Raw genomic sequence first — 22809 nt, 5'->3', positions numbered from 1 at the left:
CTGTGGTTCCTTTTCAGCCCTACTGTGCCTGTGGACACTGGCTGCGAGCCCATCCAAATCCTGCATGTTGTCGTTGTGGGCTCCCAAGGAAGCTCTGGAAGGAAACCCCCCCTGCTTCTGCTGATTGTGCAGGTCTGCCAGCAGATGCTGGGGGCTGTGATGGTGGTGATGAAGTAGGTCTCCTGCTGTCCCCTGTGTAATCAACCGCAGCCATTGATGAGACGCACAGTCTTGTGGCAAAAGCTCCAACATGAGGGAGCAGAAATCCCCAGCTTCACCAGTGTTTCCTGTGTGACCATCAGCGACTCAATTGCTGTGGGTTCCTCATCGCTGGGTGGAGTTACTATTTCCTTGATCTGTGGCACTGTGTGTTCCTGGGGAGTGGGGTGTATGAACCTGTGTGGAGGCTACGCGGAGCTGAAGGAACCTTTCTTCTGCATCCATGCTGTGGTGCCTGCAAGACAGGGAAGAGGTGTCCCTGTGCACTGTCTTTTTGTTGTTCCAGAGCCAAAAGAGGGAGAGTCCTCCCTTTTCAGTATGGACAGCTGTAATGTATACATCTTCTGTCTTATTTGCAGTGGGTCTGTGCTATGACAGTGATGCATTTAAATAACCCACCCACAGCAACGTTGCTTGGGTTTTGGTTTTTTTACTTTAAATCCAGACTGCTGCAGAGGGAGGGGACATGAGCTTCACATTAGCAGGCCTATAGTGGCTGAGATTTAGCACAAGCAGCGAAGTGAGGTTTGTGTAATCCAGGACCCAAACTTAACAAAGTCTGCTGATGCAGACTTAAATCTCATCTCATCTGATGATGCAGACTTAAATCTCATGTCATAACCTTCAGACCTCTGTTTCTGTCAGTGTCATGTGATGGTTGCTCTGTATTGCACACACAATGCGTTGGTTGGCTCTGCCTGGCTTCAGAACTGGTTGTGATGAATTCATTTCTCTTGGCTGTTGAATGGCTGTGTTTGGAGGTCTTCTCCAGACCTCTGTGCCAGCCATCCTCAGTGTTCCCATCCCTCTGGGCTGCAGCTGCTGAGTCTGTAAATAAGGAGTGTGCTCCTGAATATCTGCTGCGTAATGACTGATGCATAGTCATGCTTGTGACAGCATTGTCACTTTGCTGGTAATGTGTCCTGATGGGAAGAAGAGCAGGGATGGGGTCCCAGCAGCAGGTGCCTGCTCGCTTCCTTTTGCCTTGTCATCTTGCTGCCCCCTTGTTGGCTCCCTAAGATGCCCCATCTCTTGCTTTTGTAATGAATATTCCCCAGCTCCTTCTCCCACGTTTGCTAAAGCAAGCCCTGCAGGTTTGCTTTTTGCTGTGGTGCCACCGTCCCCTTCATCCCTGGTCTGGTAATAAATAAGGGTGTGTGATTGCAAGGGTGCTGCAAGGGCCAAATGAATGGAGGATGATCGTTACATTTGATCATGTAAATTGAATGGCTTACAATAAAAAGAGATACTCTTGGAAGTATCTGATTTTGGCTGTTTGGGGTCACTCAGGCTGTTCCTTTGAGCTCCGTCTCTGAATGAACTGTATGAGCAGCTTTTTATCAGTCCCATTGGGAATGCAAAGGCAAGAAGGAAGCTCAGTCTTTTTCCCTCATGTCAAGATGTACTGTTCCTTGTGCATAGCTAGCCTGTGGAGATGATGCCATTGCACCTGTGCTGCTCTACCTTCTGTCTGGAAAAATGAGGGCAAAAATAATGCTGTATCACCTTTCCCTGGAAAAGGTAAAATTTTAGAAGATATGGTCAACGGCCTGTGAAATAGCACATGTGAAAGAGATAGATGGGGGTTGACTCTTCTTTTCCCCTTCAGTACAAGATTCTAGGTGCTGTCCAGGGAAGCTGGGGGAGCCAAAATAGGATATTAAAGAAAGGGTCCCCTAAGATATGCCTGTCTGAGTCCAACCCACCCAGAGCTGGCTGTCCCTGCAGAGAGGGAGCCTTCTCACTCTTCCTCTGTCTTTCTTTTCCTTCTAGAGCGACTTGAGCCATCCCCAGACAAGAGGACCCTAATTTCTCTGTGGGGCTGGTTAGCCATCCGGAGGGTGAGTGCTGTATGGGCAGGAGCAGACTGGGCTCCTGCTGTCCAGACTGATTTGTCTGCTTTTCTGCTGCTGGCCAACAGATTCCATTTCTTTCCACCCAGTCCTAATGCCTCTGGCTTGCTGTCTGGACCTTTCTGCTGCAGGAGTGGTAGTACAATAGGGCATATGCTGTGTGAACTGGTTTATTTCTGGAGACTAGAGTTTACCAGTACTCATGTAATATTATTTTGCTCCAAAACATGACCTTTTGAAAAGTCCCTTATCCATTAAATGCTAAAAGAAAAAACTGAAAACCTAAGAGCATTGTCAAAACAATTCTTCAAACTTTTCAGATGCAAATACCCTGTTTCCTTATCCATTTATTTGATGTAAAATTATATATGTGTCAGGATTTAAGACAAGCAGGAAGCTGAACAGCCAAACCTGTTCCCATTGCAAATTCTTCTCAGTGAAAATGGCTCAGATGCATTTCCTGAAACCGGCTTTGTAATGTTTCCCTGTCAGCTGTTGTTTTGGATGGACAGGGAAGGATGGGGAGAGAGAGGAGCATGGAAATCTCATAGGGGCAATGCATTTCTTGATTGTGGGGTATGTTTTTTTGGCCCAATACTCATTGGTAGTGCTCAGGTTGGGACTGGGCCTTTTCTAAATGGTACACAAGGCCACCTTATACCAGTGCCTTTCCCTTTTCTTGTAGCTGGGCTTCGAGTGGGAAAAAGAACAGCAGTGTTCACCCTGTCCCTCTGCTCCCAGCCCTACCAGCATCTCACATTGCTCATCTGTGCATCGGAGCATCATCTGTCTCTCTGCTGGCTGCCTGTGCCCATAACCCAGTTGTGATTTCATTAGCATAGTTGGAGAGCAGGGTGCCTCTTACAGCACTCTGTGCTTTCCCACTTGATGTACCTTGACCCCCCAACTATCTCTGTCCAGAGAAGCTGGTCTGGGGCGGAGCTGCCAGCTCTGACAGCTCAACACAAAGACCCAGCAGAGACCAACGGCTTTCTCATATAAAACCTCTAGTGAGTGCTTTTTGTCTCATGTGAAGACCCTGGATGGGAAGTCATGTTGTCTGAATTTAGTTCCCAGCTTTACAGCCCCTTGATGACTTTGGAAGAGTCCCTTGGCTTGTTTGCATCCCCTTGCCTGTCTGTACAAGGAGGAGGCTAGTGTTTCTGGTCATGCATGGCCACCACCCCCAGCTCTAGCACTGGGTGCTCTGTCTCTTGTCTCAGTGTTGAGATCTGAATTTGTCTCTTCTTGTAGCAGAGAGCCAGGTGGCTGTGACATGCTGTAGCATGATGGCAGGGCTGGTGGGTCCTGGGAGAGGCCATACCTTTCCCTGGCAGCTTGCCTGTGGCTGCTCCTTTCACAACCAAGCGGACCAGGCAGAAGACAATCAGGTACCTTAGGAAACCAGCCTGGAGACAGCACCTCTTTTAATCCTACCCCATTACTGGGCAGCACTTACCCCAAAGCCTGATGTTCTCTGTCCCTGTTAATAGCTGCAATTACAGAGATCCACTTACACTGGTGCTACATCCTCATCTGGTCCAAGTTTCTACTTCATTGTGCCTTATATTTTGTGGGAAAATCAATACAATTTGGTACTGAGTCTAGCAAATCAAAAGATTGCTCAGAGCCTGGGTTTGTGGTTACCTGCCCCACATTTTAGCAGTAACAGTTAGTATCATCTATAATGCGGGTCTTGTTTCCAGGGTATCTGTCCATCTCTTCATATGCTCAAGGTACATCATGCTGGCTTTGTGTTTATAGATGGCACGTTAATGCGAAGGAAGGTTAAAAGCTGCCCCTTGAGCTCCACCTTGGCCTCTCCGTTGCACAGAGTTTGTTCTTTGTTTCTCTGAAGCGGGCTGGGAGGGCTCTTTTCCAGGGTGAGGTGGAGAGCTGCCAGCCCAGCCCATGAGCCACCTTCCTGGCTCTGGGAAGATGGAGAGGAGATGAAAGCGGAGGAGCCCTGGCAGTTTGCAGTCTTCGGCATGTCGGCAGCCAGAGCATTTCCTCCCCCACGCCACGTTCCCACATGCGTTGGCAGAGTCAACACTAGGTCCTAAGTCCTGCCTGCAAGATAAGAGCTCAGTTTTGATTTAGTCGTGCCCTGCTGTCCCAGCCTGCTTTGTGGTGTGTTCGTGCCGTCATGCGTTCACCTTTACCAGGCTTTCAGACAAAACTGCAGCCTCCTCTTCCCTTACGCAGGCCACTCTTGCTCATCTGGAGCGTTGAACAGCACTTAAGTAATACATCACATATCATGGGCGTCATTTAAAAATAACTTCTCCAAAGGTGAGCTCAGTGGTGTTCTCAGCTAGTTACTCGGGTGCTGGCCCAGGTGCTCTTTCCTGTCTGACTGTGGCTTTTTTAACGGTCTGTGTTCAGCAGTGGGGTGGCACATACCGTTTGCTTGCTTGTTTCCTTCAGACCTTTCCATGGGCTGGCACAGGTAACCTGCAGAGCAGCATGCTTTCTCTTTGTGGAGCTTAGCTTGGAAGATTGGTTCTTCTGCAGAGACTATGGTGGGATGGGCTTCTTGCTCTCAGGGAGAAGGGTGGAATGGTGATGGTGGGAGGTGAAGATCCTGCTGTGATTCACAAGCACATTCCAGTGCCTGTCAGAGTTTCCTGATGGTGTGCTGTTCCCCATGTTCATGATGCTGGAGACTTAGGCAGTGAGCAGTCCTGGTTTATAAGCTCCTGAGGTAAGGGGTCTTCTTTCTTCGGAGTATAGTAATTTTGGTGGCCTGTATTGGCTGGGGGGGGGGACGGACAATAACTTAATCCAGAGGGAGAGCTCTTGGGTAGCTGGTTTGTTAGTGTTCCTGACTTGCGTAGGCTGTTTGCTGTTTCGGGTGGTTTAGGCATAGCTACCTACCAGCTGTTCTTGTTAGAGTACACAACAAAGAGTTGTTAGAGTGGCAACAAAGACCTTTATTAAGCATATTTATTATTGGAGAGGAAAGCAAGGACAGTGTAAATGGACCTGCAGCTGAAGTCGGAACCAGGGAACAGAAAACAGGCAACAACTTTGGTGAGGATGGCACCGTCCCGTTTGCCCTTCCATCTCTTGTGGAGCGGGAAGATGAGCAAGGACTTCACAAACCCTTTGCAGCTGGGTAGTCTCTGACAGAGGGGTTGTGTTGCCAGAGGTGCTTCAGCCGGAGACCGTGCAAGGGCTGGGCCCGTTGCAAGGACCCGTCCGTGCCTGTTCAAGACCTTCTGCATTCTGCAAAGCCATGGCTCGCACCTTGCTGCTGGGACATGTTTATGGCTGCTATAGAGAGGCAGTCCCTCTCTTCCAGACCTGCTTGTGCCTTAAACCTGCCCACAGCTTTCTGCTGTTCTTCCTCCCAGGGCTCTCCTTGAATGTATGCCTGTGTTTTGAGCCTCCTACGTGATGTTGTTCCTTATCTCTTTTTCTTTTTCTCTGGAGCAATAGTTTTGCACTCGGTTTCTATAGGATAAGCTGCCTCTTCTTTCAGATCTTGAAGAGCCTGCAGAATGTGGAAGAAGCCATTCTGTTCCTCTTAGGCTTTTTTCTTTTTTTCCTCTAATAGAAGACATTCAGTATCTCCAAGTTGTTTCTCCAAAGCAGGGCCACCATTTTCAACTTCTGTTGCATCTCTCTTTTCATCTGTGGGCTGCATTGTCTGAGTTTGGGGGTATGCAGCCAGCAAGCCAACAACAGGCATATTGGGTTGCATTTGCAGCCCACTCGTTAATTTAAAAAGCAACAAGTAGATTAAAATGAAGCACTGGATGGGCTGTGATTCAGAACAGAGCATCAGCTTGTCAAGCTCGTTTCCCTGATTTCTTTCAGGCTGGGCAGGCCACCGAGAACATCAGCATTTTGATCCTTGAGTGAAAATGAAAGGTGGCATTTCATGCTGCTGGAGAGGTTCTTTCAGAAGCTGTATTTTGTGATGTTTGGGATAGTTTGTACACGAGCACATGCAGGAGCCTGGACTTGCAGGCATGGTAAAAGGCTGAGGTGAGCGTTGCTCTCTTAGAGGACTGCAGACCACTTCTGCCTGCAGGGTATCTCTGCTGAAGGGAAATAAAATCAAACATAGCAGCGTTTAAGGCTTCTTGGTTCATCTCCACAGGGCTTTTGGAGGAAAGGGTGCCCAGTCTGAGATGTGCCCAAAGAGGTCTGCAGAGGTGAAACTGACTTCTGATGCCTTTAAATGCAGACTCCCAGTGGACAGGTAGAGGGTAAATGTTTATTAATGAACAGTTATGAAACTGTCATGGCTGGCCTCAGTACAGCAGTGCTGCACAAAAATATCTCATGGCTTGTATGGCTGGCTTGATGTCCTTCCGGTGGGAGAAACAAGGTGATGGGAGGAAAGGGAGGACACAGAGAAAGCTCCTTTAGTGATCCTGTTGGAAGGGCGTCAGAGCCTCCCTTGTGTTGAATCTATTGGAAACCCACTGCAAATCCTTCTGCTTGACACCTGAGCTTGTCCTGAAGCTGTGGTGGTGTGATGGGACATACTGGTGGGGCCAGGCCCCTGGAGTTCCTCACCTCTGCTTCTGCTGAGTGAGTTTCTGGAGGCTTCACAGGCAGGGCCCCCAAACCACCTCTTCCCCTGCAGAGGAGGTTCTGTGCTGGAGAACAGGGACCGTGAAGAATGTGAAGTTGTTCTTTGTAGGACAGCTGGGTCTCTGGGTACCCCTGTAACCTTGATGCATACACCTGCTTTAGACCTTAGCCCTGCAAAACCTTGTGCCAGGCACTTTGGTCCTAGGTTCTGCGGACAAAGCCTCCAAGCTGCCAGGCACGCGCAGGCAGGGGGTAAGGTAAGATGTGCCTTCTGCCCTCACCTACACCTTCTTCCCCTCCCTGCAAGACAAAGGCAGGATGCTGATGCCCACTGGGGCCGGGTGCTTGCTCTCTTGGCTTCTTGTGTGAGGCTGGCAGATGTTTCTTGTTTGCTGGAGCTGCGTGGCTCTGACTGCTGGGCTGGGAGCAGCTGCTGCTGCCAGGCGGAAGCACTCGGCGAGGCTTTCCTAGACAGCTTTGAATGGGAGCCAGGAGCCCTCTCACTACAGGAGAAAATCCACGAGGTCAGGAAATACAGCAGCAGCAGCAGCTCTGGCTCCATGCTGGGGCTGTTGGCTTGGCACGTGGATCCCAGCCCTCGTCTTCCCTAGCAGTGCTCCTGAATGGCTCTCCTCCTCCCCGTCTTGCTCAGCTGTTTGTTGGGCAGCCCTGCACAGCTTTGGCGAGGGCAACAGTTGAGTACCGCAAAGATGACAAATTTGGATAGGCAGGGAAGATGCCAGGTGGCAACCTGCGTCAGGCTTTCAGATCTTGAAGAGCTTGCAGAGGATGGAAGAAGTGCTGTTCCTGCAGTGTGTGGGACTGAGAGGCTGTGCTTTCGTGTTTCCCTGCTATTTTGTGGTCAGTTCTGTCTGGGCTCTGCGTTAGCTGAGCTCGTGTTTATCCTCCTTGGAAATCCTCGTATCAGGAGAAGCTTTCACAACAGCCAACAGGCTGTAAACCTCTGTCTGGTGGATCTCCAGACTGAGCATGAAAACTTGGAATGTCTGTTGCCATCTCTCAGGCAGGAGCTCTACTCTCTCTCCCCTGCCTCTGTATTTTAGGAGAGTCAGAAACATTTGCTTGGGATGGCTGTTTCTTGAACCAGCCCAAGTGGCGGCGGTGATGATGTTCACGAGGCACCAAAACCTGTACATGTGTCACTGGGCAGCCTTGCTCTTCCCATGTGCAGGAGCAGCCTGTGATGGGGAGCTATGAGGTGGTGTTGGTAAGGTCAGCTTGGGGATAAGATCAGCTGCCTAAGTTTGTAACAAACGTTGGCCATATGGAAATCCCTGCTTTCCCTGCAGGTTTGGCCAAGCTCCTTCTTCTGTGGTATTTGCATGTGCTCTGAGGAGCAGTTGGGTCTGCACGGTCCCTGTGAAGAGCTTGCAGCATGGATCCTTTGTGAAAGGGAGCAAGCTTGTCTGAACATTGATTTTTAGCACACGTTAATTCAGGCAGCTCTCGCGCCCAGAGCTGTCCATCATTCCCCACACTCTAGCTCTATATTAGGACATGTTTGCAGCAATGGTATGAAACAATCAGGTGGGCTGGACTTCGCCATCCTCAGCAAGCTGCAGAATCTCTTCTGCCATTGCTGGGGAGAGGATGGCATGTGGGGCAGTGAAGAGCTGGCCAAGGTGCAGCAGCTTCAGCTGCAGCCCTGAGCTGGGGAAGACCCTTAAGCTGCTGTGAGTAACCACGTTGGCCCCCACATCCTGCTGCAGTGTGGACCAAGAGCCTGGTGTGGTTGTGTGGGCTGAGTGTCTTCTGAAGGGATAGGCCAAGCAGTGCCTTCCACTGCGGTGGTCTCGAGGGAGGACCCTGTCCTCAAGGACTCATGCCTTCCCCATGTTGAGCCTAGGCTTTTCTCAGTGCCTTAGCAAGTCCCATAGGCCTGGGTGGTTGTGCAGGTATCCTTGAGCATCATCATGGCTGCTGCTCCATCATCAGCATCAGATGCAGAGCAAGGTCCATTGTAGCTGCTGCAGGCTTTTATTTACAGCCTCCGTATGTTTTGCTAGGGGTTGCAGATCTCCGTGCTTTGTATGAAAGGTGGAAGTTGGTTGTAGAGGCCCTTTTGTGTTCATCTGTGAAGCTGTTCCCCTGCAAGAGTGATCCTCTCCTGGCCAGCACTGTTTGGTGGGGAGGGTCAGTCAGTGTTTGCTCCTCAGTCCCCATTTCAGCCTGTCACTGTCCTCATGGCGGTTGTGTCTTCCTGAGAGACAAGAAGCCTGGGGTGGGGATTTCTGTTGTCCCTGAGAAGTAGTGTATGTGGGAAGCTCATATATGTGAGGGTGTGCATGAACAGAGCAATGTGCACACAGCCAGTGTGATCACAGATTGTCTTACGTAGCCTTGCTTTCAAACTGCATCTCTCCCTTGAGAGCCAGAACAGAGGCACATCAGACTTTTCTGGGAAGCAGTAGCGCTTTCGGGTATGGACCTTGGGTATCGCATTATTTTCACCTCATTCCTCCCACAGTCACACTTTTCCGCAGTGTGTAACAACCTTCAGCTTTTCCAGCAGTGAAGAATGGCACAGTAACCAAAGGACATTGTGTTTTCTGCCCTGGTTACTCTTTCACACACCCTCCCTTGCCCTTCTTCAAGACTCTGGATGCTGAGAAGGGCATGGGCTTTGTTTGCCTTCCTGCTACCGAGACGGCAGCTCAGAAAAGGTCTTTGACAAGAGGCAGTTGTGTCTGTCTGCTCCCAGCTTGAGTGGGTGATTGAACTGTCTGAGTGGTTTAAGGTTGCAGTCTGGTGGGGATTGAAGGCAGAAAGTTCTGGCCTCATTTCCATTAGATCTTTGCAGCGTTAGCAAATGCATCAGATGCAGACTGGGTCTAGAGTGGCTTTTGCCGGCACACATTGTACCAGCTTCTGTGGTTTCAGGAGCTGGGCTGGTGAGCCCAGGGAGGAGCGTGGAGTGATTCAACATTCGGGGGGTGGGAGGAAGACTGTCTAATCTCCGTGCAGTGATGTTGCAGGCTGTGTTGGGTGGTGATGGGCCAGGGGAACCATGAGCTCGTATTTGCACTACCTGCTGTCTGGGTGACGTCCCCAGAGCTCACAGGTGACGGCCACAGACGAGCGTCTGACCCTGGGGTGATCTGCAGTGGGCAGGGGTTGTAGCCGAATGAGGGCGTCTTCCTGAGTTAAAGTTTGTTCCTCTTGGTGGAGATGGAGGTGAAATTTAGGGGATGAGGTGCGGGAGTGTGGTGAAGTTTCTCCTGCTGAGGGGCCATGGCAAGTACACAGTGCTGCAAAAGCTGGTTTGCTCATCCTGACCCTAATCATCATTCCCAATTAGCACCTTTCATGATAGCATCTCTTCCTCCCCTGTGGGACATGCCAGCTTCATCTCCTGGGAGGAGGGGTGCCTCTTCTGCTCCCTCCTCCCTCTTGAGATGGCCAGTGCATCAGGAGGCATTGTTACCTGGAGGACAGAGGGTGTGGATGTGCCACCACCTCAAACCTGCCTTGTGGTTTGAGGTTTTAACGCACCCCTGGGGATGAAGACACGGAGCTAAGAGTGGGGGGGCTGGGACTTTTCCCTGCCCCTATGGACATTGACATCCACATCATGTTGGCCAAGACTCAAATCTGTCTAATGATTTTGGATCGCCAGCTTGAGATACGACAAATCAGAGACAGTGCTGAGCACCTCTGGAAAACCAGACCTCTTAAATGGGTTACTGTAGGGTTTGCTTTTGATTTACACAGCCTGATTTCTTATGAGGAGCACTCCCTTACCTTTTGAGGTTTGTTCGGGGAATATGTGAAGACTGCATCTATTCAGGCTAAAGGATTGCAGCATCTCACAGCATAAACACAGTTTTGTGTTCAGTTTGATGGGTTATTTTGCCCATCTTAAAGTAACCTTTATTACTAGCAGAGAGTATTAGGTTAAATAGGTCTGGCTGTTGCAGTTCCATGCTGTACTTTTAGACCAAGTTTCATGGGTTTGGGTGAGGCTGTCTCAGTGTTTGAGACCCCAGAGCATCGGACTATAAAAGCAGGAGAAAGACAGTGGATGCTGGAGGCGCAGACTGAAATAAGTGTAATTTTCTCTGGCTAGATTCCCAGGATAGTTAGTTGTGCTGGGTGGGAAGACGGTAAGAAAGCCCTTGACCCGTGGGGTATGTGTGCCGTCCCGCCATCTCCCCATTTCCAGGCCACACTTGCCAGGGTGGTGGTGTGTCTGCAAACTTGAGATGAGAGACCAGGGTGATAATTTCATAAAGCTACATTGAAAACACATTGCATCCCTGATGGTCGTTTGCTGGTTTTCACCCCAAGGAGTTGAGGGGTGGCTCTGCCAACCAGAATAGCAGTGAATCGGGTTTACCTTGTCCCATCGTCAATCCCTGCTGAAGTCAAACAACTTAAAAGACCATTAAAACCTTAAGGGTGGTATCTCTTTGCCTCTGCCTTGTAGAATTAGGTGTCTCTGTGTTACAGCATGCCAGATCACAGACCTCACAGCATTTGGGTGCTTCTGGGATGCACAGGAGGTATCAGGAACACTCAACACGGGAGGAATGAGGCTGGCTTTTGCAGATTTCCCAGCAGGAAAGGGAGCTGACTGCTCAGCGCTGCTGCAGAGCAGACAGTGATGGGAAGGACCCCCTCTCCTAATACTGTTTTTCTCCTTGTAGGTGGGTGCTCCTGGAAGTCCTGAGCTGGGGTCGGCTGGAAGATGACTGAGTATAAGCTGGTGGTGGTGGGAGCTGGTGGTGTTGGGAAGAGTGCTTTGACGATACAGCTCATTCAGAACCATTTCGTTGATGAGTATGACCCCACGATAGAGGTAAGTGGCTCTGGGCAGGGAGTCTGTCTACATGTCTTCCTCTTGCTCTTCTTCACCTTGCCTCCAATCCAGAGTGTGCTCAGCTTGGTCTCAAGCAGGGATGAACTTAACTGAACTAAAGCAGGGGTCTTGCTCTGCTTTGCAGAGCTATTCTGAGTCTCTGTGCACATGTTTGAAGGTTGCAGTGATTGACTTGTGCCTTCTGCAGAAGGACAGTGGTGTGCTGAAAAGTGACTGCAAGGGAGGCAGCAAAAGACAGCAGAGCCAGGCAGGGACTGAAAGACAGCACAAAAGTCCTCCTTTCTGCTGAGATGATGGTGGAGGGAGGGGTTAAAGGTTTGGGACTGAAGAGCCATTTTGTGCCTGTGCTTCCATTTCTCCTGTGAAATCAGAGCAAGTATATTGACTTCTCAAGCAGGGTATTTTGAGATTTACTGATGAAATGGGTTTTATCAGAACTTGGTTGTATTATGGGTGTCCTGTGGTTTGAGCGAGACATGCTGAGCTGCTGAACTGTTGTGGTTCGCAGAGTGCTGCCTCTGCTCCATCGAGAGGAGTTAAAAGATTGATGTATGGGTCTCATATTCGGCATGGATGGTTTCACTGGCCTGTCTAGTTCATTAGCCTGCCTGGAGAAGCAGACAGGGACCCTCTTCTCCTCTAGGCTGTAGAGAGAGGGACTCTGGTCGTCAGTATCCATTACACTGTTGTTTTGTCAGTGTTTTTCACTTTTTGAAAACACACTCCATTCTCTGACTGCTTTCACCATTGCTAGTGAGATGCTAGTTACCCCCTGCATAACTTGCACCTTTGTTTGGGGGAGATGTGGGCAGCAGCTGCTGCTGTGCATGAGGAGTAAGCCCATCCCGGGAAGGCAGATTACAGCTCTGTCATGCTTCTTGGACAGTAACATTTCTCTCTGCAGTCCTAGAGGATTCTCTACCAGATGTGTAAGTATGCAGCTGTGGTTGCTGCAGTTATTATCATCATAATGGCTAAAGAGCCCCAGCTGGGACCAGAAATCTATTGTGGTAGGTGTTGTATGTGTAGTTCCCACCCTGAAGAGCTTACAACTTAAATAAACAAGCAAGGCAAGGCGTAGTAGAAAGGCAGAAATATTCTTGCAATCCTAGAGACTGGAAGGAGGGAAAGCACTTAAAAGCATATGCTATTACATCATTTGGCCAAGGTCACCTAGAAAGTCCGTGGCAGAGACTGGAATTTAATTTAAGGGCTCCTGAGTCTCATTGCTGCACTTTGCTTAGGGATGCAGTTGCCTTCTTCCCTCCCTTTTCTTAGAAACCCATTCCAGGTTGGTTTTGGCAGAGCTGCTGGCAGAGAGAAACCTCCCTGGGGAGAGACATCTGCATGGATGGGTCCTCTCTTGGACTCCAGGGTGGGCAGAGGGAGCTCTGACCCAGTGTATTGTGTTGGCATCCTGTCTTTTCTGTCTCCAGCTGCCTGCCCCTGTACGTACCCTGCAGGGAATTTTTCTCCATGTAAATAGGCAGCGGGGAATGTAAACCTTCCATGGCATTTCCCAGCACACCCTCCTCACCCTGCCTGCTCCTGCTGTGCCCTGGGAGATGCCTGCTCTCCTCCCTTTTATTCTCTCAGCCCCACTCTGCTCTTCTCTTCCTAAAGCAGCCATGAGCTGCTCTTCATGCCTCTCACCCTTGGTGCTTTTCCACTTGCAGTTCCCACCATCCCTGATGCCTTTGTAGCTCCCTTGGTTGTGCCCCACATCCCCCACCCTGGCAATGTTCTCACTCATTCTAGGGTGACTCTTCTTAATTATGCTTAATTTTATGGGGATTTAGGATGCACAGAGAATTACCTGCCAGCTATATGAATGCGACCAACAAACCACCCTCCTGTGACTAAGCAGCTTTGGATCATGGCCAGGAGCTGACTCTGACTGTTCAGCTGGCTAACAAACAACACAGCAATGCTGAAATGAGCAGGATAAAAGGCAGAGAGTATACGTGCATGGAGCAAAGGCATTACCCATCACTTAAATGAAATGAGAACAGGTTGTCCTGCAAAGCGGAGGTGTGAGTGGGTGAGGGTACACTGAGAAGATGCTCCCCAAGGAAGGAGGGATGCAGAAGACAGTTTGTCCTGTCTGTGGCAGAGACCCTGACTGAGTGTCTGCTCTCCTCCTGCCCTCCTGATTCACTAGTGCAAATGGCTGGCTTTGTAATTCAGTGTTGGCCAACCCAACACGTGCTCACATGCTTGCTCTTGGGCTCCTGGTGAGCTTTTAGACCTTTACTTTGAATCAGGAGGGCCAAGACACCAAGGAAATGTATATGCTACTGGTAGTGTCCCATGGTGAATCAGCAGGGATGAAGAATTGGATTGTGTTGAGAAAAATGTTGGTTCATCTTCCAGCTTCTAGCAGTCCGCTAGTAACGGCCTTCTCAAGCCTCTGGTCATGTTCTGACTGTAGCATTTAACAAATGGACCTCTTTGCTGGTCCCTTAGCACACATGGAGTGCTCCCATCATCTATCTGGGATCCTGAGTCTGAACCCCAAGTGGACATTGCTTCTGCTGCCTGGCACTTCGTAACTGGGTCTAGCCACTTTCTCTTGCACAAGAAGGTGAGCTAGGATGCGAGGGGCTGCAGAGGAGCATTGAGGCTGCAGGATGCTGGTGGCTGGTGGCAGCTACCCCTGCAGCAGCAGGCAGGTCACTTGGCAGTGTGGCAGGGGTGGCTGAGCCGCCATCCCAAGTATCCTGAGGGGGATTAGATGACGCTGAACACAAAGCAAGGGTGGGGAGAGCTTGTCCCTTTCCCTTGGGGAGCAGGGTGCAAGGTTGGTAATGCCTGTGCTGCGCTAGTGAGCTGTCTGGCCTTACAGGCAGGCTGTTGATGACCTGAGCCGAGGTGTGGGATTGCTTCTCCATAGGTGTGCTGTCTGCTGGTGAGAGCTCCTGTGACTGGGGACTTGGCAATTAGTTGTAAACATGTGTGCTGAGGCTGGTCCTTTGGATGCAAGCCAGGGCACAGGGGTGGGAGGATGCTCTGCTGGGCAGAGCAGGCACTGGGGTCACGTGTGCCGGTCCCTGCCAGGCACTGGGACCCCAGAGGTGGAACCAGTGCTCTTTTACCTTGCACCAAGGAGGCTCCAGATACATTATTGATTAGAAATGGGAGCACATCCCTGCAGGGCAGCCTGCCTTCAGAGTGGTTGGCGGGAAGCCAGCCCATCACTCCACACTTATTCCTGGTGGATCAGCAGTCCTGTTTGGGAAGGCATGGCTGAGAAGGTTGTGGCAGAGCAGATCTCATCTCTGCTAATTTCACGTCCCTCTCCATAAGGTGAAGAAAGACATTAATTAGCCCCAGAAGATGATGCTGTAGTAACGACCCAAGGGGTGGAGGCCGCGTTGGCCCCATTCCCTTTGTACGCTGCTGCTGGTCCTGTCGGTGACCTTTGCTGCACTGGCTGTTTGTCTGCAGACCTGCAGAGCTCATCTGATAACATTGTTGTGGTCTTCAGAAGAGCAGCAGACATTTGAATGAATTTAAACTGCAGCTGTAGCCCCTGTGAGTGGCTGCAGAGTGCTGCTGTGGTCATGCTGCTGACTCACACCTTTTTCATACCTTTCACTTTGATTTCCTTCTGGTGCTGGGAGTTGAGGATGCTGCTGCCGCGCCCAGGGGACAGCTGTCGGAGAGGGATGATGCTGTTCTTCCATGCAGGGGCTGCCCCAGCAGCATCCCTGCTGATGAAACTGGGCACAGGAGAGAGGCACAGTGGGGAGGAGCAGTGCTTTGAGGAGCCTGCTTTGAAAATGAAACCTTTTGAGGGATGCCTGTGGTGATTTTCAGGCCTTCTCCAGCTGCGATAAGTTGCAGGGAAAACCCCCAACTTCAAAGGCACCTGCCTGGATAGTCCTTACCTGCTGTGGAGCCCTCTGGGCACAGACTGGTTGTGGGAAGCACCCTCCTCACAGTGTGATTTCTTTTCATTTTGCTTTTCTCTCATGTTTGAAGAAGAGGTTTGCTGTCAAGCGCAGTTTGCAGCCTTACTGATGGCACATAGCCTCTGGTGCTTGATCTGAGATGCATTGGAGGCGCTGGGTTTCCAGGTGATCTTAAGCACCTTCCAGCCACGCAGATCCCAGATGGTGGCTGGAAGCCGTGACTGGCCAGTGTTGCCTTTCCTGTGCATCCTCTTCCAGTACCTGGGCAGGGCCAGCAGCAGAAGGTATTAGCCTGGGACTAAATAAAGCCTAGGAAAATAGTTGTCAAGTGCTATGCAGTGTGGTAGAGATGAAGCTGCCCCTGGTCTGCCAGAGGCAGGGCTGGGAATGGTAAGAGCAAGCCAGGGGCTGTCTTCTCTGTGGCTCTCCAGAGAAAGGTAAACCCGCTCGGCTGCTCCGTTTTTCTTCTTTTTTGTCCTTTCCCTCCCATTTTGGAAACAGATTGAGTCAGCTGTTCATTGGAAGCTACACCCAGGCAGAGCATGACCTAGCATCTTCCCAGAGACACACTGTCTGCATCCTTTCACTTGGATGGACCCAGGCCCTCCTTTAACACATCCTTCTCCCTTTCTCTCCCTTTCTTGGCCTGCAGGATTCCTACAGAAAGCAAGTTGTCATTGATGGAGAGACCTGCTTGTTAGACATCTTAGATACCGCAGGGCAAGAGGAGTACAGTGCCATGAGAGACCAGTACATGAGAACGGGGGAAGGATTCCTCTGCGTCTTTGCCATCAACAACACCAAGTCCTTTGAAGATATTCACCAGTACAGGTTGGTATCCTGAGAAGGGCCCCTTCCCCCTTGCCCTGTGCAAAGGGGAGGCCTTCCTGCTGCACCCTCCTGCCCTCCCTTTTAGATCAGGCCCCATGGTGGAAACGCCGGCTGCTGGCAAAGACAATTAGCTCAAGTGGCCATTCCCCAGGGAAGAGATGAAGCAGACGGCTAATGTCAGTGACTCCAATAAAACCCATCCGAAGGGATTGCTTGTGGCCTTTGGAGAGTTGATAATGTAATGTTTAAGTGTTTATGGTGACTAGAGAGAGAGCTGATCCTCTCTGACCCTCTCCCTTCCCTCCCTAGTTAATGGAATTGCTTTGTTAGTGCAATCGATCTCAGTGACTTCTGCTGGGTCTGGGACCTGGGCAAGGAGGCTGGGAAGGGCGGGGGGGGGGCTGCTTCCCCTGCTGTCAGCCATCGCAGTGAGGCTGCAGTCTGCTGGCTGCACACATGCAGGTAGAGGCAGTCCTGGCCCATTACAGCTTGGTTTCAACCAGGGCAAGGATGGAGCAGGAGGAGAGCCACAGCCCTGGCAAGGCGACTTGCCCAGGAGTGGCAAGTACTGGGAGGGCAGTGGCAGAGCAGGAACCCCATCCCGGTATGCTCCTGTTTTGGCTGCACCCGTGCTTCTCTCCCCTGCTGCCATCGCCCCTGCAAAGCCGGAGAGCCAAGGAGATGATAAAAATGCAATGGAAGTCTTCCCTGGTTACCTTGATGGGAGGGATCTCTGTGCTGCATGCATTTGTTTTGAGGCTTGGCTGTGACGAGAGGCACTTGCAGGGGATACAAGAGGTGGCTCTGCCTGGCCTCCCTCTGTCCACTGCCCACCAAGGGACCATGTACCCCAGCCACTCGTCATAAACCCAGGTCCCAGATAATCCTGGAGCTCTGAGTGCAGACAGAGCCCTTCCTTGCTCCGTAGTCGTAGGTGCTGCTCTGAGCTGTTGAAATGTCTCACTCACCAGTTAGCAGGCATGTTCAGCGTAATAACTATATGGTTGGACTAATTTGGCTTGTTCCAGCTTAACTGGAGGACAAAGGATGGGATTTTCCTAAAGCACCTGAGGGATTCAGCAGCGTTCATCCTTGTGCCGGGGCTGGTGCCTGTGAATCACTCGCAGGGTGGCTCAGTTTCAAGGCCTGGTTTTAATCATGATGTAAATCACCGGCTTTCATCTTGTTTTGCCTGTGCTTTTTGTGTTTTCACTTTTAAAAGAATATTCCCCAGAGAACTGCTGGCTCTCCCTGGTTCGTAACCATTAGGAGGTATCTCTTTTCAGCTAAGTGTAGCCCGTGCACTAAATTTAGTACTTGCATTTGCTGATCAGGATGTTACATGGAACATTTAAGTGGCTTTATGGCGTATCGTACATATAGTCAGACTTCATTACCATGTTCTGCTCCATTAAAAAAAGATGATTGATTTTTTTTTTTTTTATGTGTGATACATGTCCAGCTGCTTTTAGATGGAAATTTGAATTCAATTAAAATGCAGGAATCAGCATTTAAAATAATGCTTTTATTAGTTAAATAAAACCATCAGTTAAATGTTCTGGATCCATGGGCAAGGAAAAAAAGGCTGTTTTGCATCTGAAGTTAAATGATTTATTAAGCAAAGGAAGTTGTTATCTATCGGGAGGGAATTGAATTGATTGTCTGTAGTGATAATGGCCTTTAAGATTTTTAGAACTGGTAGATCTCATCCTCGCCCACCTAGTGTTAAATCCAAGGTTGGAATGAAGAAGTGAGCAGTACGAATCCTTTCCTTCCCAGTTGGTTTCTCAACTTTGAATGACCTGAACTAAACTGAAAGGAAGCAGATCCTGCCTCTGCATCTGCAGAAAAGATTATAGCTGCCAAAGCTGTTTTTTCAGCTCAGCAGATTCTGGTTGCAGGTGATGTTTTAAGTACTTTTTTTAATCCCCATTCAGGGGAATTACTTGATCTAAAACATCGGCAATAACACAGGTAACTGCTTGAGTATTCATTTTTATTTAGCTTAAACTATCTCAAGCTCGTGTCTTATTATAGATTGTCATTTCAAGTTGTGTTTTGTAAACAGTTGCATTTAAAGAGCAGAAGTGTGTTTCATTTTCATTTGCAGAAGTGCCCTAACTATTTTGCTGCTTACTCATGTGCTGTGGTCATTTACATTCTCCTGGGTGCCCAACACAAGGCACTTGGCAGGAGCAAAGTGTACCTGTTAATTCTTGACCAAGAAGCTGGTGGGGAATGTACTGGAGCTGACCCCTGGTGCGTTTTCTCCCTTCACTTTAGCACCTCTTTTAACTCTTGCAGGGAGCAGATCAAGAGGGTGAAAGACTCAGATGATGTTCCCATGGTGCTGGTAGGGAATAAATGTGACCTCCCAGCACGGACGGTGGAAACCCGGCAAGCGCAGGACCTGGCCCGGAGTTACGGGATCCCCTACATAGAAACATCTGCCAAAACCAGACAGGTAGGAGGAGGGTTTTAAACTAAATCTTCGTTTCTTCTCTCCAGTGCTGTCCTGGAGAGGCAGGAATGGGCTGACAGCACCCTGCAGACATGGGGGTGTAAGAGCCAGGGTTAGTTGCTTCCTCAGGTCTAAGTGCTCCATCAGGACATTCCCTCTCCAGGCTTGAGCCTCCAGTCTGGAGAAGTGCCTCATTCGTGCTTTGACAACAGCGAAGGGAAGATGCCTTCTTAGGATTTTCTGCAGGGTTCTGGAATAGCCCCATAGTCACTGCAGGTCAGCTAAGCTCAGGGGACTTGGCTGGCCTTATCCATGGTCTATTTTGGCAGACCTACAGGCAGTGTATACCCATGCCAGAAGGACCATATCGGGCTTCCAGAGCACAAAGGTGTAAATGGAGTAGCTGATACCTTCAGCGGTCTAGTGGCAGCTTTTCTCTTGGCTGGCGGACCTCATTCAGGTGAATGCTGAAAGCCTGAATCTCAAGGGCTTCAAGAGATGCTTTTCTTCCAGGGCGTTGAAGATGCCTTCTACACCTTGGTGCGGGAGATCCGTCAGCACAAGCTGCGCAAGCTGAATCCCCCAGATGAGAGTGGCCCTGGCTGCATGAACTGTAAATGTGTGATATCGTGACTACGGTGAGTTTCTGAAGCAGGAGATGGGGTGCAGCAGGGTTATATTGGAAGCAGGAGATGGGGCTTAACACTTGAAGCAGCACAGGAGGTGACTGCAGATGCACTCCTCTGCAAACAAATGCAGCAGAAATAATTCCAGCAATGGTATTGTTCTAATGACACACGTTTTTGACTGAAATAGCATTTTCTGACAAGATACAGGTAAGTCAAAATTCCCACTTTCCTAAGGAAGTGTATAGGAGAAAAGGGGTGTTGTATATTTCCCCCTCATTTTGTGGAGCAAAATTATACAGAATTGAATAAAGAAAAAAATACATGTTTTGTTGTGCTTCCCCTGGGAAAGCTCTTTCCCATGCTGCCCCCCTGAGCGGGGACTTAAGCTGGTGTTGAAGGTGTGAAGGTGCATGGCTCACTGTGTGTTCACCAGACTGGCTGTGGAAGGGTCGAGATGAAGAGCTGAGTGAGCTCATTGCCTCCTGATGCACTCACATAAATTGCCTTGTCCTTAAGCTTCAGAGCAGACCTGTCTCATTGTGAAAGTTCTGTGTTCCTGGGAAGAGTTTTCCCCATTAGAGATATCCCCTGGGATATTTGGAACTGATGCAGTGTTAAGAATTAGCTGTAAGGGGGCTGTTTTGCTTTTATAAATAGGGCGTGCTGGAGCCAGAAACTGTGTTTTTCCGATTGTCTTTGTTCACTTGCCTGTTTTTCTTCTTTTTCTTTCCTCGTTTTTTTGTTTTTGTTTTTTAATGATGGGTTTATTTAAATGATTGCAATCCTGCTGGATAGCAGTGAGGGAGAGCTCCTGTCCGTGTCCCTGCATGAGCTGGGTGGCCTTAAGCCAAATGCCTGGGAACATCTGGCTGTGTAACCAGTTCCTCCCATGGCAGAAATGGAGAGAGAAGCAATTGGGAAGAGTACATCAGGGAGATGTACATCTAAGGATGTCTAGGACTGGGGTGTGGGAGAAAGCCTGCATGAACTTTGCACTTAATGTCTTTCGGGGGTCTCCCACGCAGCCAGACTGGCCCTTCACCCCTTTACACAACTGCTGGAGTCCTAAGGAGTACATGGTGTCCAGAGGTGGTGCTAAGAGGGACTCGCTGAGTGTGGACATGGGCAGCTGGTTTTCCTCTGCTGTTTGAGCCAAAGGCTGTGAGCACACAGAGCTCTTCCCCCCAAAGAAGGAAAGAAACGTTTGGCAGCGTTTGCTTCCTCTGAGCAAAAACCCACCCAAGCACCGCACCCCTCTGCTCCCAGCAGAGCTGCGTGTGAGGCCTCCCGGGGGCCAAGCCGAGTACTGTGCCCAGCACTTATCACTGCTGAGGGAGGCTTTCCAGATGTTTGGGTTCTCCAGATGTTCAGGAGAGTTTCCTGCGGATGGGGATGTGAGCTCAGGGCTCATTTCCTGCTCTGGCTCACAGCTGACGGCATGGGCTCCGCACTGCTGCTCCCACGGCTCCCCTACGCTGACTGTCGGGAGTTTGGTCCCCATCACAGCCTGGTGGCCAGCACTGACATAGGCTGTGCCTTCAAAAAGAGGGGCAAGAAGGGGTGGAAGGAATCTCTTGGAAATGCTCCCCTCTGTTAAGACAGCATGCCCCGTGAGTTACCCACATCATTTTCTGCTTAGGCAGAAACTGGAAACCAGACATCCCAGCTTATTCTAGCTGCAGTAGCCAAGAGAAGAGAGGAAGGAACATCAAGGCGCAAAAGGAGAAGCCAGGCAAGGACATGCTGTGTGTTGGGGAAGAGAAGGCTGTGTGTGTAGCTAGAGTCAGGGAAATCAGGCTGCATTTGCCCTGGCCTCACTTTGTGGTTCCCACCATCCCTGGAGGAGGGAGAAAGACCTCAGCAAACACTGCCCTTTCCCACAGCGAGGTCTGGACAGAGGCAGAAGGTCTGGTGAGATGCCTGAGGCTCACCCATTACTCCACAGACCATTTGCTTGCTCCCTTCAGTGCATGTGCAGATGCTTTGCTGAGCCAGGTCCAGACCTCCAAGACCTGTGTAGCCCTTTGCTTTCCCACTGTGGGCATTAGCGGGGTCATCCCAGAATGCTGAGGGGTGGGTAATGGAAACAGCCCCTCTTGGTGCCGATGGTGAATGGGTGCTAATGAGCATCCTCTTTGGTTTCAGCTGATTGGACCGTGTCTTGGAGAGGTTCCCGCTGTGCAGTGCGCAAGGAAAGAGGTGAAGCGAAGGAAGAAGCATACGGATTCAGAGGAGGAATATAGGGGGAGAGGAAGAGGAGGAGGAAGAGGACAGGGGGAGCATGAGCCCCTCCAAGGACTATCTCGCACTTCACCCAAGCCTGCGGCAAGCGACTTTTTCTGTTGTTTTTCTTTCCTCATCCCCTCCTCCTTTGGCCTCCTCCCACCCCGGCAACTGTACAAAGCCACAGATCGAATCACAGTAAATTATTATTTGATGGTCTCGACAAACCTTCTTGATGCCTCTGTCCTCCGTCCAGAGGGTGCTGCCGCTGGTGCTCCGGGAGGATTGCTGGTGGCATGGGCAGGGAGGGAAGGGCGCAGAGGTTTGCTCTCCACAGACTGAGGTCATGCTGCAGACCGTGAAGGTGAGCAGGATGGGGTGTCCTTCACGGACAGAGCTGGTTTGTCTCCAGCAAGTTGTCATCATGTCCCTGTCCCTAAAAGCCTTTGCCTGTCCCAAGTTTTGGTAGGACCGCCCTCGGCACTCCCCTGGTGCTTTGCATTCAGCCTAGTCCTTGTGGGATTTTTTATGGCCTCAGATGTGATGCCTGGAAGGGAAGAAGTGTGGGGGAGATCTGAGAGCTGGGTTCACTTCAGCTGCTGCCAGTTTGTTGCTTCCTTGATTTATTACTTTTTTTCCAGGCAGCTCTTTGCACAGCACCTCCCAAATGTTTGTGCTCCAGAGGCAGAATTAGGCCTTTCTGCTCCCTGCCAGTGCCTCTGCTAACACTGCAGAGAACATACACCTTGGGCTGCTCCATTCCGTCAGCAGTGTATAATGATATGCAAATCCTCACCTGCCCTGTGCACGGTTAATTACTGCTGAGCACGTAGCAGAAGGGCTCTCCTGCACTGCAGACGGCTGACTGGCTGCTCAACAACTAAGACTAAAGGATTCAGACTTCCAGTCATTGGGTTTCGGGTGGGTGAGAGTGTTTTGGATAAGGGCTAATCTCTTGAGAAGCCCATCCTCACTCAGCCCTGCTCCTTTGGGATTTTTGCCTGGGTTTTTACTGGCTTCTCCCATGTGCCTTTCACTTGCAGGGCCAAGAGGAGGCATTGCGCCCAGAGCAGCAGGCGGCCCGGTACTCGCTGCCTTTCCCTCTCCCAGAGTATTGCACAGACTAATTTAGCTGGCATCCCAAATTGAGAGCATTGGAGGAGGAAGGTGATCCAGCCAAGTGCGGCAGGGAGCTGTTCTGCATGGGCTAGCCCAGGCCTGAAGAGGTGCTGGGTTCAGGAGCCAGGGCTGGCAGGGGTTGGGAGTGGCAGGGAAAGTGCGTGAGTCACAT

General features: G+C 50.4%; 1 protein-coding gene across 2 annotated transcripts in view; it reads left to right on the top strand.

The window, feature by feature from the left end:
• Positions 1-21745, top strand: part of HRAS (HRas proto-oncogene, GTPase) — a 43306-nt gene extending 21561 nt beyond the window's left edge. The window contains exons 2-7 of one of the 2 annotated variants that reach the window (XM_065686819.1): positions 1993-2060; positions 11288-11439; positions 16027-16205; positions 18510-18669; positions 19180-19304; positions 21441-21745. In XM_065686819.1, the coding sequence (XP_065542891.1) occupies positions 11329-11439; positions 16027-16205; positions 18510-18669; positions 19180-19299 (570 nt within the window). In that variant the 5' untranslated portion in view covers positions 1993-2060; positions 11288-11328 and the 3' untranslated portion in view covers positions 19300-19304; positions 21441-21745. The remainder of the gene's footprint in view (positions 1-1992; positions 2061-11287; positions 11440-16026; positions 16206-18509; positions 18670-19179; positions 19305-21440) is intronic. The other variant, XM_065686820.1, reaches the window with a different exon arrangement.
• The last annotated feature ends 1064 nt before the right edge of the window (positions 21746-22809 follow it).

Source organism: Lathamus discolor, chromosome 6 (genome assembly GCF_037157495.1).
Source record: "Lathamus discolor isolate bLatDis1 chromosome 6, bLatDis1.hap1, whole genome shotgun sequence".
In the NCBI taxonomy this organism is placed as follows: domain Eukaryota; kingdom Metazoa; phylum Chordata; class Aves; order Psittaciformes; family Psittacidae; genus Lathamus; species Lathamus discolor.
Note: the sequence above shows the minus strand (reverse complement) of the source record. Positions and strands in the feature narration are given on the sequence as shown.